Below are 18333 nucleotides of genomic sequence, written 5' to 3'. Positions count from 1 at the left end.
AGGGGTACATAAATACAGCAAGATGTCTGAATCATATTTGTCTTTTATAAAACTCGACCTCTGAGAAGAAGCATAGAGATAATTTTGATATCTTTCTTTATGATGTCTTTTATATATAGTTTATTTAATTTATTAGTGAACACACAGAACAAACAACAACAAAAAAAAACTAATTAAAAATCTGTTGATTTTTTATCCAGTTGTGCAGTTGACATAGTTATTATTTCATGTTTTCAGACAATAGTTCCAAGCTAAATCCTTGAGCTATATGTTAGTTTAGTATAATTTTCCTGCATGTCAAAAGGTTCATATGGTATCAAGAGCTACTTATTTACTGCATTCCTTTTATCACGACAATGAGTGGTTTGTGCACTCCAGCTTGGAGGTCAAACCATTTATTTTGAAAAATATTTGTAGATTAAAGGGCCCAAATATATCATGTATCTGTATTATTGTAGGCCAGGTTTTGTACCTTGAAGAAAATAACAGCCTGCAATGCTCAATATCAGGTGGAGAAAAAGATGACGTGCAGTACGGATTTAAGAAAAACAGTAGATTTGTTACTTATTTACACTCTAATCCTCATTCGACTCAGAAAAAGTTGGCAAGATATCAGAATTAAGCTTTTATTAAAATAAAAATAGTCTTTGCTTCTTTTCCCCCATTTTCACCTTTTGCAAAACTGTGTTTTGTAATCACCCAGTCAGCGGGAAGCCTATTAACTTTCCTGTGCCCCCCCCTCTCTTCCTGTAAAAACCTGACTCCTGTTCTGGCTCTGAGCCGTAATGATAGAGCGCTTAATTAGCCTGACACCCTTTGTACTTTTCATTTGACGAGAGTGGTTTCTCTAACAGCAGGCGAGGAATGTGAGATTACAATTTCAGAAATGTAGCAAGCTTGACGTGAGAAAAGGCAGGCCGTTGCAAAGGCCAGAACCACTGAGCAGCATTTTTCTAGCTAATATACCGTCCACAGTACTGTGACAAAGCCTTGAGCCGCCTCTTGTTTCTTTACAGGATCCAGACTTTCTTGCAATCGTACCTGAGCAAAAGTTCTCCAGACGTTCTGAAAGTTCTAGTCCTCTCCTTGTACCTGACTTTTTTCTAGACTCGGTACGATTGGGGGCTCGGTTCAGTTGGGGGTTGCAACTTTTTACCGGACTGAATTTTCGAAGAGCTTTGAAAACTCGTTGAAGAGCGTACAAGAAAACTTGTCTTAGAGGGTTTGACTGTGTTGAAGAATAAAGCTGCTCTCAACAAATATTAACCAGAGCCTCAGCTACAGAACACATCACTTCTATCTTCATACAAATTCATTGGCTTCCTGTTCAATACCATATTGATTCAAAAGCTCTCCTCATCAACTTCGAAGCTCTCCATATTCTTGGTCCATCCCGAACTCTCAGATCCTCTTCTTCTTTCCAGCTCTCCATCTGCTCACATGTCCACAATATGACTAAGAATATTTCAAGCTCATTATAAATGTGGAAACCTGAGATATTGAGCTTCTGTGTAATTTCTCTCAATTTATTTTTTTTACCTCTATGTTGATTTTACAGCTTTTTAAGCTTACATTTTGAGTATTTTGAACATAAAAATGTGTGAAGTAACCAGATCAGCTGTAAGAAAGGTTAAACCCCCGTCACTGTTGTTTATTGTTTGGGGAAAAAAAAACACAATTTTGACTCTTGACCTCATTGTTCCAGTTCATTTAAAGAGTTAGCAAATAAGAAGTTTTACAGTTTGCTCTAAGGTGGCTCCGTGTGAGGATGATGAAGCAGATACATCAGCATTCTGGCCCAGCTGTGACAAACAAACCAATCCAGTGGTTGAGTGAAGCTGTCACAAACACTCTCATTAATGACCAATAAAGAGGGGCTGCAGAGGCATGACTGCAGGGGCATTCTGCGAACACCTGGATGATTGCGAGGCTTTGAAGTCGGTTCTGGAGGAGGGTCTGACAGGCCCGCTTGCTGTGTTATTACGCTTGTAATGTGACAGTGGGAGGACAGGCCCTCTTATCACTCAGACGCTGCCTTTTCCTTACATCTCATCTGCTCTCTTCTCATTAAACAGTCCCACTTTTTCCACTGGTTCAACACATTCCTTCACTTTCAAGCTGACTCATTCACACTAAATATTGTAAATGATATTAACATACATGAAGCTTTATTCCAAACTTTTACTTCCTTCCTCCTCTTGGCCCTTAGAGAGGTAGACTTTAAGGTCAGGTCTACAGTAAAGTGGAATACAGTCTATTCCAGCGTTTTCTGTTAAGTGCAGCGATCCATCTTGCTGTCATTTTGTGATGATACTGTTACCCCGATACAAACCAAGAGCCTCTCCATTTCCTTTGGTTCTTTAAAAAAGTAGACCTGTCATCTCCGTTATCCTGAGAGCTCAGTGATACACTTCACTCCAGTATTTTACAGCAGTTGAAAAAACAAGCACACCACATAAACTATTAAACCCGTATATGTTATGTGAAACAGAGCAGCCATCATTCTGAATGCAGCTTTGATTCTTCAACAGTTTATTGCCAAAAAACAACTTTACATTTATAGTTGTTTTTTTTTCTTCTTTTTTATATTATGAGAACTTTTTAGAAGAAAACATGACCAAGCAAGTTTGTATGGCACATGTTATGTACAAGACAAAGTGCTTTACATAAAACATTACAAGCGTTACAGCAGTCTGCAGAAGAAGAAGCATAAAAGAACATAAAGAGAAACAAAATCATATCATGACATGATTAAAAGGATGTGCAAAAAAAAAAAAAAAAAAAACAATAAAATCATGTAAAAAACTAAATTAAATCAAGTTATTTTAAAAAGAAATAAAAATCTTTTAAAGATTTTAAGAAAATATAAAAAAAGAAAGATATAAACTCATTAAGGACCAAATATTAAATGGGTGAGGTAGAAAAAAAATCAAAACAATGATAATTTAAAAATCTAATTAAATATTTTCATTATAAGATAATAAAAGTAATAATAATAATAATAATAATAATAATAAAAAGAAGAAATAGCTTATTGATTTTTAACTTGGAATTATGATATGGTAAAGCAGACGTATGATTTGAAGTGGTTAGAGGTCATCTTTTCCAGTCATTTTCAATGTGCCTAACCTCATATTATTAGGTCATTTATTCCCCAGATGTATTCCAGGTAAAGACCCTCCCTATTATACAAATAAACGTTATAAACAGGGTAGAAAAAGAATTTGTCATAATATTTGTGTTACCAGTTTTCTGTTCTAAGACATAAAATTCTGAATAAAGAATTCGTACATTAAAAAAAAAGAAGGAAAGGAACTTTTATAGGTTTTGTCAGTGTACATTATGTGGTATGCAGCTAAACAAATTCCTAAACCAGCACAACCAGCTAAAGTTCCTTGATATAAAACTGTATTGAGTCCAGATCAGATTAATTTCAAAGTTTAACATTATATTCAGATTATACTTAAATATGCTGCAGAGTAACAAATAACAAATATTAGGCTCCTCTAAACATTTATGAAATATGTTGGAATGTTGCTACAGAAAAATAGAATTATGCCTTTATATATTTGATTTTACTTAAATGAAAATAATATATTTCTTCAATGTAGTTATGGGAGACTTTAGCTATATAAGTACACGTCCATTTACCATATAAAAAAAAAAACAACTTCAAATCAACAACACATGACATCATTTATGCTCAGCTTTCTTCAGGTCTATTCACACGTTGGTTTTCATCAGCTTCTCATGGGATAGTCCACTAGTATTTCATTTATAAATCTATTTTTGGTTCGTTGCCCTTTGTTTATCGGATTATGTGTCACATAAACAATGTGCTTGTTGTCTCCAGTCTCAGGACCAGATTTTCTGGTCATTATTTCTTTCAGAGTTCAGGAAGAAAACTTTCCTTTTCTGCTCCATCATCATGGAAAAATTCTACAAAAGCACCTGAAGTTTTCTCACTTAATTCCATTTACAGACTTTAAAAGACTTACAGGTGACTTTGTGAAATCATCGCTGGAAACGTGTTCCTGTTTTTAACTGTTTCTAGCAGCACTTAACCAGTGTGTACATTAACACGTCTGCGATTAACCTATTGTTGTAATTTTCTTTGACTGGACTGTTGCAGCAACTGGACTCTTTTATCTTTCGGTCGTGTTGTAGATCTGCTGCTGTGTTTGGGATCGTTGTCATGTTACATGAGCCACTTTCAGCCAAGCTTCAGCAGTCAGACATATGGTCTTATATTTGACTGTAGAATCATTTGGTAACCAGGGGAGTTCATAGTCCGTCCGGTGACTACATGGGTTCCAGTTCCAGTGGCTGCAGAACAAAGCAGCACATTTTATGTACAAGACAGCTGAAAGTGTTTTACATATAACATCAAAAGCATTACATCAGGGTGCAGAAGAAGCATTCAAAACTTCAAGAGAATAACCAAAAGGAAGTAAAAACACTAAGTAATCTAGAAAAAGATAAAATGCAAGAACTAAAAGTACCAATATGAAGAATTAACAACTGATAACAAATCATTATCCCTCCACCACCGTGCTTATTAGTTGGTATGCTGTACTTTATGACCAAACATCTCTACTTTGGACATGGTTCCAGGAGTCTTGTGGTTTGTTCAGATGCCATTTTGCAAACTTAAGCTGTGTTGCAATGTTCTTTTTGGTGAGAAGAGACTTTCTCCTGCAACTCTTTCAAACAAAACATGCTTGTTCAATGTTTTTTTTTTAAAATTCCCTTTATAATTCAACGTGCTAACTAAGGTCTGTAGCGTCTGAGATGTAGCTCTTGGACTTTTACAGTTTTTCTGAGCATGACCTTATAAATTTTTTAAGGCTGATGGGAATGAACAATGACTTTTCTAAAATCATTGCTGATGACTTTCCTCTTTGATGTTGTGTTAACACAATACCAAAGGCTACAGAACAACAAACTAGTTAAATTTTTTATAGAGATGCTCACATTGATGATGATCAGTTAACAAAAGTGTGTCTGATCAGCAACACCTGGTTGCTACATACCATCTTAACACCTATGAAAGCAGTGGGGGTGGACACAGTTTTTCATTCATTGCTTCTTCATATTGGCTTAGTTTTTCTTAAATAAATAATGACACTGTGCAGTTAATCTCAGGTTATATTTACCTCATTTTAAGATGATTTTTCTCCTGACATATATCTTTGGATCTGTAACAGAGTGAGCTTTCTTTTCCATGTAACTAAAGGGCAACACAACCCTTTAGATTCTATATCATCAATCATATTTCTTGCTTTTTTTAATGCAACTGGAAGTCTTAGCACATTTTTGTCTTTTTGTATAAAAAAACTAACCTCTTTGTTGTCTTTTGTTTTGTTGTTTTGCCTGCCATGTTGAAATAGAGAGGCCGACCTGTTCCTGCTGGAATCTCGCCGGCTGTGGGCTCCTGAGGAGGGCTGGCTGGAGTTTGACATCACTGCTACCAGCAACCTGTGGGTGGTGAGTCCGCTGCACAACTTGGGTCTACAGGTCAGCGTGGAGACCAGCAGCGGTAAGGGAATTACTTACTCTGAAATCCATAGATAAATGAAAATGTTCATTTCAAGCCATTATTAGCTTGAGGAATTGGTTTTTTTTTTGTTGTTTTTTTTTTGTTTGTTTGTTTGTTTGTTTTTTTACAAAAATACCAGAACTGCCCACAAACTGAGGAAATCCCACTTTGTGTTGTGTTTTCTGGAACAGGAAAGAGCATCAGCTATAAGGACGCCGGCCTCGTTGGACGGGACGGTGCACTGGAGAAGCAGCCGTTCATGGTGGCATTCTTTAAAGTCAGTGAAGTGCACATCCGCTCTACACGCTCCGCTAATGGAAAACGTAGGCACCAAAACCGCAACCGGTCCACACAACCGCAAGAGGGATCAAGAGGGCCCGGCCCAGCAGGTCAGTCCGCATGAACACTAAACCTCAACTGACCTCATCACACAGTTCGACCGTGAACGCAGTCAGACACGAAACCGACCTCATCCTGACCTCACCACATCCAGGACCTGTCGAGATCAGTGGATGTGCAGCATGTGTTTGAAGTCTGACTCAAGTGGTTCCCTTTTGAAAGACTTGACGAATTGGACCTGACTCCAGCCGGATTTGTCTCTAATCAGCTCCCGTTAGAGGGAAATTGTAGCTCGGAGTTGATGTCCAAATTCTGATTTTACTGCAGCTTTTCTGTATGGAATAAGGGAAGTGTAATATATCTTAAAATCTACATCCTCATCCGGGAATATAGCGTTTTTTTTTTTCTTGTTTTTTTTTTTTTTTTGTAAAGGGGGTCTCTTTGGAGGCAGAGAGTTATACAGATGGTGGGAGGATTTGAACACAAATTTAGGCTGACAAGATTTATGTGATGTAGGATAATATATGGTGATACATACAGAGTGCAAGATGGAGGAGTTTTAGGTGTATAATATGTATAAGTTCACTACAAAAAGCATAAAAATACCCCAAAACCTATGAATATTCAATGATGTATGATCAATTTTTTCAGGTGACCTCATCTTTGGGTCCTCTTCCTACTTATTAGATGATGATGAGTATAATCCTGACGTAATAAGCTCTGCAAGCTGTTTAAATTAAATCAAACCCTAATCCACCCACCTTTCACCTGCTGTGTAATTCTGGCCAGACGATGTATTGCTTAAAGCTTAGCTCCTCCTGTGAGACTTCATTGTGTGACTTAATAAGCCTGCTGGCAACGTCGGTTTGATCTTCACCTAATTTCGCGTCGTGCTACTCGTAAGCCTCAGCAGCACCAAATGTGTCACAGCAAAGCAGAAACATTCATCTCTGTATATAAAGTTTTATTGGTAAGAATAGTGAAACATGGGTCATTTGGGGAGAAAGAATATTATTTATTTCATACCATGATACATAAACAGTACTTTACTCATACAAACCTTCAGAGACAATAGTAATTTTGCCCAACCACAGTCTCAATCATGCACCTGCTCTCCGGCTTTGTAATAATCGACGTGCCAGAATCAGCCAAGTGAACTTGTGCAGATTCCAATATTTGAGAATGTTTCATGCCAGTCACAGAACTGCTAAGTGACACTAGATTAAAGAGGCTTAAATATGCGCCCCACAAAATCTTCCCAAATCTTGGGCAGAACTGACTCGCTTTTCGTGGTCTGGTGCCAGAACCCAGCTTAGTGCGCTGACACAGAGCTACAAATAGCCCATCTTGGCCGGCTACCTGGGAAGCGATTTACCTCTGCTTTGCTTCATCTGCTCTGTTTAATGGTTCCACCATCTGCTTGGTATCCAGATGTATTTGCAGGACAGGTTTGGTCTTTGTTCGCTGTGTTTTTCTGTTTGTTTAGTGCATCTTCGGTGACTCTATCAGGAGGTCGCACTGCTGCGAAAACAAGATGTTTCTCTGTAAAAATCCCAGCAGGTTTTATTTTTTTCTACTTCTCCTTCTTTTCTCTCAGTACGTGCATTAGATAAAGCTTTGGCAGACACCACTCAGAACAAAGACTCATCTTTTGGTCTGCTTAGTTTACTTCAAGTTCAGATTTGGCTTCAGAGCTGAACTCCACTAGCTAGCTGTCACCTCTGGCTTGAGGTGACAAAGTAACAACAGTGTGTAACAGCTTATTTGCTTGGACTTTAAACCACTTTTATTTCCTAGTTTGTATCAGGAAGATGAGCGAGCTTTCAGTGAAGTGAATCTGTTCAAAGATCTGTTCCAACAACGGCAATCTGTTAAATATGCACTTTACATAACCCAAAACATCAAGACCTCTCCGCCTCGCCACTCGGGACCACTGGGAGTGTAAATATTTAGATCTTACACAGGAAGCAGGGAGGCCCCCCTCGCGACAGCCGTGTGTCCGTGGCCAGCAGAGGACTGCTGGGATTGGACGGGATGGGAGGATCCTTGAGGAATTCAGGAGGGCATATGGTTTCAATACCGCATCACTCGCTCCAGAGACTGGGAGGGGGCCGCGATGGCTGGGGAGAGCATCTGTCTTGTGAAGCACTCATGGGGAGCCGCCGTCCCCTCGATCTCTGTTTGGAGCTGCAGCACGTCACTTCAGGCCACCCGAGCTAAAAGGAGCATTTCACCGAACATTCACCCTTACATCTTTTTCAGAATAACATGAGATCTAAGGCCGGAAGGCGGCAAGGTGTTTGTTTTTAATTGCTTATGTGTGCACTAGCTTCCACACAGTGGCTTTTAAAACTTGTGAGTGTGAGTTGATTTATGTTTTGTGCTAAAAATAACTTCACCTTCTACCCTACCCTCAGACTCCTCCTGACCCCTATGCTGGTTTCATTTTGTCCTCTAGTTTTTGTCAGTTTTCATATCTTAATTTGAGATATTTGTCCTTGGTTTGTCATAAAATTCGCAAAAACCTTTACTCAGCTCCCTCTGGCTGTAAATCAGCCTTTTAACTATGAAAGTTTATTTTCCCAAATGAAATCCCTGTGAGGTTCTGGCCCATTATTTTCTCATATTCACAATTTCAGCCTGCTGGATTTAAAAGGACATGTGATATAAAATATCTTCCAGATGATAAAAGATGTCCACTCGAGCCAAATAAAGTTCTGCAACATTAGCTGTGAAATAACGACATAACTGTAAATGCTATAAATCATCTTTGTTTTCCACTTTTTGCTCTTAAAAATGCACAATTAGCAGAACCGGTGATTTTCTTTTTAGCTTTTTTTGAGGACAGACGCTTATTTTTGGGAGTGATGTGAAAGAGGCTTTGACATTCTTGACTACAACTGTGATATTTCCACCCACTCTGGGTGTGCCTGATTTGTGCACAGTGGAAAATGCTCTTGTATACCTCAGCAAAAGAACAATACAACACCTTTAAAGGTAATTTGGGGTTTAGTGGGCGAGGAAGACTGGGGGAGGTAATGGGAGTTGGGTTGGGCTTTGGCTGTGGGGGAGGTTAACAACCATCCGGGGAAGGAATACTGCGTCCCGGCACAGCACTGGCGGCCTGTAATTAGGTCTAGCCAGTCATTAGCTGCACAGCTAAAAGACTGACCAAGCTAACAGTATCACTCAAAGAATTATAATAACACGGCGCTCAGCCAGCTGTGTTTTTTCATCTGTCGCTCCGCTCCTCCCTCCCTCCTCGCTCTCCTCACTCCTTCCCCACCCAACCTCCTTTTGTTTACCGTTTCAGTAATTAGACATGGCGGAGCTCCCTCGCAGGGTTTAATAACCTCTGTGATGAAAGACAGGAAGAAAGATAAACTTCAGTAGTCATGGTTGAAGGGAAGGAAAGAAAAAAGAGGAGAAACCTCAGAGACAAGAGTGACATTTTCCTTTCATGTCTTCATGGCTGTTGGGACGCTCTCCTTCCTTCTTCAGGTTAAGGAACTGACTTTTCTGTCCTGTCCGTGGGAAAAGTTTGGGAATTTCTCAATGGAGAATTTAAAACAGCAACCTATAAAGCCTTTTTTTGCCTCTAAACCCGACATCTGAAATGGCAGCACTTGACTCTTATATTTTCGGAACATGTGATAAATATAATTTACAGCTTTTTCCTCCTCACAGAGGGGGCTGGTTTCATGAATGGCAGGTATTGTAGAGAGGTTAATATCAGCCCGTCATATCAAAAGTCTCACAGTTAGAGCCACAGCGCTCACGTTCAGTGAGAAACTGTTTCCCCTGCTATTGAATAGACAGGGTGGGAAGCCTGCCCCACCTCAGTGAATTCAATGTGAATTGGTTTTTTTTAGTGGAGCGTTGACGTATCACGTGGTGAAATGGGATGTTTGTCCACTCACAGAGAAACATTTCCAGGTTAAACACTGAGTTATTATGGTGGTAAAGCTCTGTGCCACAGTTTGCATTCACATTAACTTCTTATTAAAGGAAATCCTCCCTTTTTTTTCCTCCTACCGGAAACTCAAATATTTGTGACTGTAGTTCAGGAGGAAGGTAAAAGTAGAAGTTGTGGTTTGGTTTGTGAAAGTTAGAAAATTCCCACAAATTCTGTATTTTCTTCTAATATTTGTCTTTCACTGGACTAAGGTTCACCTGATTAGTCTTGATATCATGAAATGCAAAAAATTATCGACACTTGTTAAAGATGCAACTTTAATATAAGAATTTTTGGAAAATATACTCAGATTTCTTGCAGATTGTTCCAATGGATATGACTTACTGCTACTGCACTTAACTAAGCCTTCCTATATGTTTTTTTTTTGTTTGTTTGTTTTGTAAACACACCTGCTAAAGTACAATCTTTAACCCTCAAAACTCAGCTTGATTGCTGGTGCCCCCCGATCGCTATCACTTTTGTTGTCAGCAATTTCTCATGTTGTTGATGCACGGTGGTGCCAAAAATGAGGTAGAAAAGGTTGTGTGACGGTTAAAAGTCCTATAAATATCTATAAACAGTGAGAAAAGGGAGAAAAGTGAAAAAACGTTTTTGTTGTGTGTTTGCTTCAATGGCAATATTTTTTAGAACAATATGCAGATGAGGAAAGGCTTGGTCACTGTTGATCTGTGTGTTATTTCTACAATGTACTGTTTGTTGCTACTGATACATTAATTTTACATCATTTTAGCCTCATAATCTGACAACTGAGGCTGTCCTGAAAAATAATGACTGTATGTTGACCTCTTAAAAAGGCTGAGATTCTAGATGCAATTTTATATTAGAAAATTGAACAGGTGGACTAAAAATAGCAAACAATTATTTGGAGTTTTAAGGGTTAATTGCAGTGCTATACTATGAAAAGTCTGTTTTTCACGTTTCTCGCCCTCTCTGCTCTCTGTCAGCAAAAGGAAAAAAGAAATGAATGGAAGCCTCATGGGAGCCGGAGCTCAGCGGTAGCTGTGTGGCATTAAATTTTTACAGGCAGGAAGGGGAGATGTGGTTTATGGGCACCCCAAATCTGGGCCTTTACACTCAATGAAAGCCCACAGTGAATATCAGCCTAATTCCTCTTAAAGAGCCCCTCAGACTGTAAATGCTGATGGCTTTGAAAGCCAGGAGGTGCAAGGAAAAAGTGTGGATGTGTGACAAGAGGGTTAAAAACAAGTGCTCTGCAGAGCAGGACTCATTTGAATTGTAGGCGCAGATGCATACTCAGTTATTTTTGGGAAAAAAATGACCAATTTTATTTGGAAAACATGTTGAAAGTCATCATCAAAAAACAAGAGCAGAAAAAATAAAGAAACCCAGTTATCAAACGTTTGCAGAGTCACCACAGACGCCTCGTGATTTATGGTATTAATGGCCTTTGGCGCTGAGGTGCGACGTGTGTGCCGGCAGCACTCCTCCACCCTCCACCCTGATCTGCGATTTGACCCGAAGCTGAATGTCATGCATCATAAAGCAAACCTGGATGTGGGAGCAGGGTGTCTCTGCAGGAGTGTGTGTGTAACCTGGAAGTAGTGAGTATATTACAGTATTTGGAAGTGCTCAGTGGGTGACTTATAGAAACTCGTGGACTGGCACTAATTTAGTTATTAAAATTCCAATAGGTCATATTTTAATGTCTACTCCTAAATGGCTATAAATGAAGTCTTTCCATAAATACTGACCTGCAGAATCACACTGCAGATATGTGCCATTTCTGTCTATAAACATGACTTCAGGGTCTAATCAGGTCAGCCAAGTTTTCAGCCAATCAGCTTTGTTCTTCCTACGGTACTTTTCCTCAATCCTTGGATATTTCCTGTATATAAACACTATACACACTATTACAGCCCCACACAGTGCAAGGTCAAGTGGATTTTTTATTATTATATTTAAAGAAAAAAATAGTATTTTCCCACAAGTGCTGATCCTGTCTCCGTGCAGTAAATCTGTTAAATCCAAGTGCTTTATGCTGGACCAACACATGTGACCCTACCCCCGACCTCGTCTGCTCTACACACTGATGAACATGGGGCTGAATGCTTGTGCATTCACAGACACGTGTACAGTAACCTACGTGTTTCCACATCAGCAGACACCCAACGAACTGCCCTTCCTATTGGAAAGGAAGGAGCCGCAAACTGGGGAAACACCTGACTGTATCCGCCAGTTACAGTTGGCCCTTTGACCTCAATGCACTACGGACGGCTGTGTGCTATCCCACCTTCAGTTTCCCTTCTCTTCCCGAATGAATCCATCCAATCTGCTGCCAATAATATGAAGAAAATAACTCTTTCCTTCACTTTCCTAATCATTAAATGTGAACATTTTCAGCTCAGGTAAATTTAAATAAAAAACATGTTTCTCAGGCCATTTAAGCACCGTGTTCAGTGTTTCTTCTTGCCTCATTTCTTAAATTTGAGACTAATCCAAGTTTCTCTCCTCCTTTGCCATTTTTTTTATGTTTGAGACGAGTCCAGCTAAAACACACGGGTCTGGGCAGTGCGTTCAATTTGTCTGTTAAAATGAAATTCAGTTTGATGACGACATCTTAATACAACCCGCTCTGGGGAATTTAAATGGCAAGGTTTTGCTTTAATGAGCAGCTGAGTGGGTTTGGGGCATGAATCTGTGTGTCTGCGGGTGTTTAACTCTGTGTTCTGTAAAGGCACTGGTAACAAATACAGACATACAGATGTAAGGAACTAAATTCAGTGACCCTTACATAATCGATTTGTTTGTATATACTGTCTTGTCTGTCCCTCCACGTCCAGCTGAGTAAACGAGGCTGCTGCCAGTGAGATGAGTGGCTGGGTGGTGGCTCTGACTGAGTGACAAATCTAAGACTATAGGGTCTGACTCATGCCATCTCTGACGGGCAAAGACACAAACCTTCCCTGGAAAGAAAAAAAAATTTCCAAACTGAAATGCCTATTGGATGCATCTACAACTGATATAATTTCTTATTTATTTGTTCATTTATGCACATATCCACATTTCTGCACAGATTAATATTTAATATATTATTTAATCATTTTATTATTTATAACTTTTAATTTGTTTTTGTCATATTATTTACATTATTTTGATTTTATAGTTTATCATTATTTAATGTATTTTATTAGTATATCATTTTTATTACATTTTCATTTTACTTAAATTTATTTGTCATTTACTTTGATATAATTTATTTTTGTATTCTGTTATTATCTATTTTATTATATTTTATATTCTTTAAATTTATTTTTACTCGTTTTTATTTCACATCATTTTATATATTATATAATCTTATCATTTTACTATTTTTATTATTGTATTTAATGCTTTATTTTATGATCTTTTTTTACATTTTTTTACAACTTTTTAAAATCTGTTTTTCATTATTTTATTATTTATATTATTTATTATTTATCTAATATTTATTTATTTCATTTTTTCTTTTACAAGTTTGATTATAGTTGTGAGCTCACGCTTTCTAAAGATGTGGAGAGGGCCACCAGGAAGCTACACTAATATGTAGCTGTCCTCCCAGACATGAATCAGGACCTGAATCAGCACCATATATTGACTTTTCTCCTACTCATTGTCTTTTGTTGGAAGCTAAGTCATAAAAAACAAAATCAAAACAATCGAATCAATGAGGCAACACAGTAAATGAGCAAAAAAAAAAAAAAGGAGCTCTTGAAACCTTTGCTGGAAAGTGTGTGTCAGCATCCTGACTTCAGCATGGTGACCAGTGCCAGCAATGACCTCTTCGACTTTAATAAACTGAAGCTATACCTGTCTGCAGGGCGGCAGCAGAGCAGAGATAATTAACAACAAACTGCATGGCAGCAGAGTCCATAAACACAGTCGTCACTGTCTCACCTCTTGTGTTTATGCCAAATAGTATCTGACTGCTGATGAATTCAGTCAGGTGTGCTTTCAAACACATTTGCCAGCAGATGAATGTGAAGCACGAACAGTCCTACAGCCGCTGTAATGAGCTGTTGTGTCTGTGCTCTGGTTTACGCCCTCACATGTCTCTCCACCCAGCGCATTACATGAGGGTGTTGTGTTTTCCTCCTGCACTCAGATTCACATTGCAGTGTTCATTTTTACTGGATATGGTTGTGGGTTTTTGAATAGTCATTTACACAAGAAAGAGCTCATCATCAGGCAGTTGGATGTACTTCAAATAACAGAGCCGAGTTTAGGAATGCTGAGAGAAAGATGATGGTTGACACTAAAACCGGGAATCCTTTAGCAATTCTGTTATAAATCCTTTCTCAAGTCATGCTAATGATCAGGGCAGCTCTTCATAAAGTACAGTAGATTTTAATCTTTATGCAATTTCTTCTCATGTTTCAGATTATAACAGCAGCGATCAGAAAACAGCCTGCAGAAGACATGAACTGTACGTCAGCTTCCGAGAGCTGGGCTGGCAGGTATTTCATCACATTTTATCAAGTCCTACTGGATGCTAATAAGATATGGTCTTCAAGCTGTCACTTAAGAACCAGTTTATTTCTAATCAGTGGTAACTGACTGCTACATACTGTGTGTGCAACAATATTATGGGCTGGTCAAACTTTTTGAAAGTACTGTTACATAGATACACTTATATAAAATCTATAGAACCATGTAAGGCAATATTGAACATTGGATGCGAAGCTGCACATAATGCACCAAGTCAATGCAACATCATCTCAAGGTACTTTTAGAGATGCAGTCCAATTCACTGTAGTCCAATTGTAATCCAATTAAAACGAAACTTATACATGACCTACGTTAGTCCAATTAATGACAATAATAATGTTGTATATTTTTACAGACAGCAAAGAGAGGATAGTGGAGGAAGGTGCTCAATGCATCATGGGAAGTTCCCCAGCAGTCTGCGGCAACATAACTAAAGAGATGTTTAAGCGTTAACCAAGCCATCCCTAACTATACGTTTTTATCAGAAATGGAAGTTTTAATTGTAATCTAAAAGGAAGACAGGATGTCTGTTTCCTGAACCCAAACTTGGAGCTGCATCCCATTTTACTTTTCGAAACTCTAGGGACCACAAGTTAACCTGCAGTCTGAGAGCAAAATGCTCTTTTGGGAAAATATGGAACAATGACATCTTAAAAATACAATGGAGCTTGGTCATTAAGAGCTTTTAAATTCTATTCTGGATTTAACAGACAGCCAGTGAAGAGATGCTGATGGAAGCTTTGGTTCGTCCTCCTTCCATCTGTGATCCTTGAGAGCCTAATTTGATGCACCTGTTTGGTATAAGCCAGTGGTTCCCAAACTTTTTCTGAACGTCAAGCCCCTCCACCCCTGATCCTGCTACCACATGCACCTCACTGCTTACAAGGAAACGTACAAAGAAATGTTCTACGAAATAGTCTTTAGTTTACTGGCTGCTACTTCGTTAACGAAAGTTAAAATCGTGTCAGTGACAGAAGGAATGATCGATTCCTCTACTATAGTGTGAGGTGTTTTAAACCAGCACACTCTGCAGACTACCTCATGTGAGCTTTCGATGAGATGGATGGTGCTAAAGTAAAACAACTGCAGTTCGGGAACCACTGGTTAGTGCTCTATTAGCTGATGGTGTATGTCAGAGTGAAAACAAAATAAATACGAGGGAATTATTTGCAGATCTTTGAGACAGGACTGTGTAAAGGTGCAGATCTGTGGAGGAATAAAAGAAACACAATAATGTTCTTAAACTAAACTGTAAAATGTTTGAAATCACACACACTTTGTAGATCTGGCTGCCAGCAAAACGTAATAATCAGGTATAAACAGCTTTGGTCAGACAGCTAGCCATTAAACCGCTAATCATCATGACTGAGATCCAGAGTTTAGAACCTTCAAGAGGTACAACCATCCATCCACCAGAGAGTTATCACTAATTAAGGGTTACATGACAGTCAGGTGGGACTTACCATCCACATACCCAAACATGGCAGTGGCAGTATCATGCTATGGGATAGAGCAATAGATTGATAAAAATATAAAGCCATCTTGGGAGAAAATGTCTCATTTTACAAGATAAAATCCTGAAGCAACACAGGAATCAATAAAACTCGTTGAATGTCCAGCAGTGACCCTGACATCCGCACCTGAACCCAGCAGAACACCTCTGCAGAGACCTGAAAAGGGCTGTACAATGACACCAACCTTGTTTAAATTGAGTGTTTCAGTGTAGAAGAATAAGAAAAACTTGAGGTTGTTTTTAACAAAGGTGTCTTAACCTCTGAGGGTCAATATAATATAAACGTCCATATTTCAGCCTATTTATAAATTTTAAAAACACCCAAAAGCAGTTTTTACTTCATCACTGTGGAGACTATCGCATTTAACATAAATCTTAGAAATCTTTCAGTTTATCATTACCGAAATAAATAAATAAATCTAAAGACAACCTTTTTACCTCTCACATTTTAAACACCCAAGAGTAAAAAGTAACTGGTACCAGCAAGCATGATGGGCAAGAGACAGTTGGTTCTAAGTAGCTGGGTGGGAGTAAACACAGATGTCAGACTGCAGGTGTAGGAGTGTGTTTTTGGAGGGAAAAGGAAAAAGGAGAAACAGAAAAGAAGGCTGTTAGCTGATAATACAGCACTGACATCTAGAGGGAGATTTCCAGCAATCTTTCACGTGAATACACAATAACACATAAACAAACAAACAAAGTGACATCACCATAACTTCATTTTCATACTAAGACTCACCCTTCAGTCTTGGTTTATAAGCAGATTTATGTTATATTTATATAAGTGCACATCGCTAACAGGAAGGGAGCTGGACAGAAAAAGCAAACAACAGAAAACTAAGCGGACAGATTAAAAACACAAGAACAAGTCAGAGTGAAGTAAAACATGCTGATAATTGCTCTGATGGAAACAGTTGGACACAGAAAGGAAGGATGAGAGAAGTATTGCTTCCTGAGCGATATCACAGACAGCAGCATATAGCTGGAATTTGTCCTCTGAGGCTGTTAACTCAGGTGATCCACGGCATCAGGTGACACACTGTAAAACATGAATGCCACTTTTTTTATGCCTGACCACCAACTCTGCCCAATCTTGCCGCTCACTGTTACCACACAGCTAGATACTACCAGACATAGAGACATAAACTTAGTGAAGAAATTGCCTTAACAACCGAGTTAAACTGATGTCACATGTGTCTCTTAGGACTGGATCATTGCACCTGAGGGCTACGCAGCCAACTACTGTGATGGAGAGTGTTCCTTCCCTCTTAACGCCCACATGAACGCCACCAATCACGCCATCGTCCAGACGCTGGTAAGTCCAGCTCAGTACAGTTTGCCATACTCAGTATGCGTGTGAGCTTTTTCCAGACTTAATGGAGAAGTCTCTTTAGGTCTAGAGAGGAAAAGTAGTTTTGCTTGTATAGTTCATCATGTGGATGTAGGGTAGCTTTAGTAGTGTGCAACAAGATATAATAAACTGACTAATTACAGCATTGTCATAAAATCTGAATGATTTTAAAATAATTACACTATTGCTACTTGGCTAACACGGCTAATCTTGCATTTTTATTAAAGATTAGTAACTTTGCACAACATTTGAAAATTGCTTGTTTTCACACGGCATCACATCACAGTTAAGTGGTGGTCAACTTATACTCATCGTATGCCAGAGTATGTGTGGTGATCTTGTTGAAAATACATTACATTTGTGTTGTTTTTGGCTGTTCCGTGGCTCATTCATATCATGAAACATATTGAGGTTACTTCAGGATTTCTTGTGAAGTCATAGAAAAGAAGAATTTTGCAAAAAGACATTTGGCTTGAAAACATAATGAGAATTATATGTAGTTTCAGGGGTTTTTAGAGATCAGTAACTTTGCAGAGATAACTAAGTTATTCAAGTGATTTTAATTATGAAAACAAGTAAACATGTGAAAACAGCTTTTATTCATATGACGTCATATCCACATAATTTGTTATGCATAACATGAAGTGGTGGTCAAGCTAGCTCATTGTAAATCAGTGTGTGTAGCGAACATTTTGATTGGTGCAAAGGCCTGACATTTTTCTTAATATTGGGTTCTGATCGCTCACATTATGAAACTAATCCATGGTTACTTCAAGGTTCCCCTTGAAGTAATAAAAGAGGAAGAGCTAGCTAAGGATCTTTATTAAAAAACATTGTTTTTCTGATTCGAAGTAGCTGAGTCAAAGAATGCCGGAGTTTGTCAGTGACCCCTTCGTTTAGAGTTTGTAAATCACTTGGTTGGTAACTTCTGCTATTTTATGAGTAAATTAAAGCACATGGGTTGATTAGAAGCTGTTGCCGCTTTCTTGTTTTATTTGCCGAAATTGTAGTTGCCAAGCAAGAAGCCGATGACAGAGCTGAGCTAATTTGAGCTAATGGTTTGGTTCGTTCACCAGGATGTCCTAGCAATCTTTATGATAAAGATGACATAAACTGGGTTTCTGTGAAAT

The 18333-nt window shown here is 38.6% G+C and overlaps 1 protein-coding gene across 1 annotated transcript in view; it reads left to right on the top strand.

Annotated features, from left to right (window-relative positions):
- bmp6 (bone morphogenetic protein 6) overlaps nucleotides 1-18333 on the top strand; it is a 57487-nt gene that overhangs the window by 36752 nt on the left and 2402 nt on the right. The window contains exons 3-6 of the mRNA XM_041967633.1: nucleotides 5391-5539; nucleotides 5731-5928; nucleotides 14232-14308; nucleotides 17057-17167. Coding sequence (XP_041823567.1) covers nucleotides 5391-5539; nucleotides 5731-5928; nucleotides 14232-14308; nucleotides 17057-17167 — 535 coding nt within the window. The remainder of the gene's footprint in view (nucleotides 1-5390; nucleotides 5540-5730; nucleotides 5929-14231; nucleotides 14309-17056; nucleotides 17168-18333) is intronic.

The sequence above is a fragment of the Melanotaenia boesemani genome, chromosome 18 (genome assembly GCF_017639745.1).
Source record: "Melanotaenia boesemani isolate fMelBoe1 chromosome 18, fMelBoe1.pri, whole genome shotgun sequence".
NCBI lineage: Eukaryota > Metazoa > Chordata > Actinopteri > Atheriniformes > Melanotaeniidae > Melanotaenia > Melanotaenia boesemani.
This window is presented reverse-complemented; position numbering and strand designations above follow the sequence as displayed.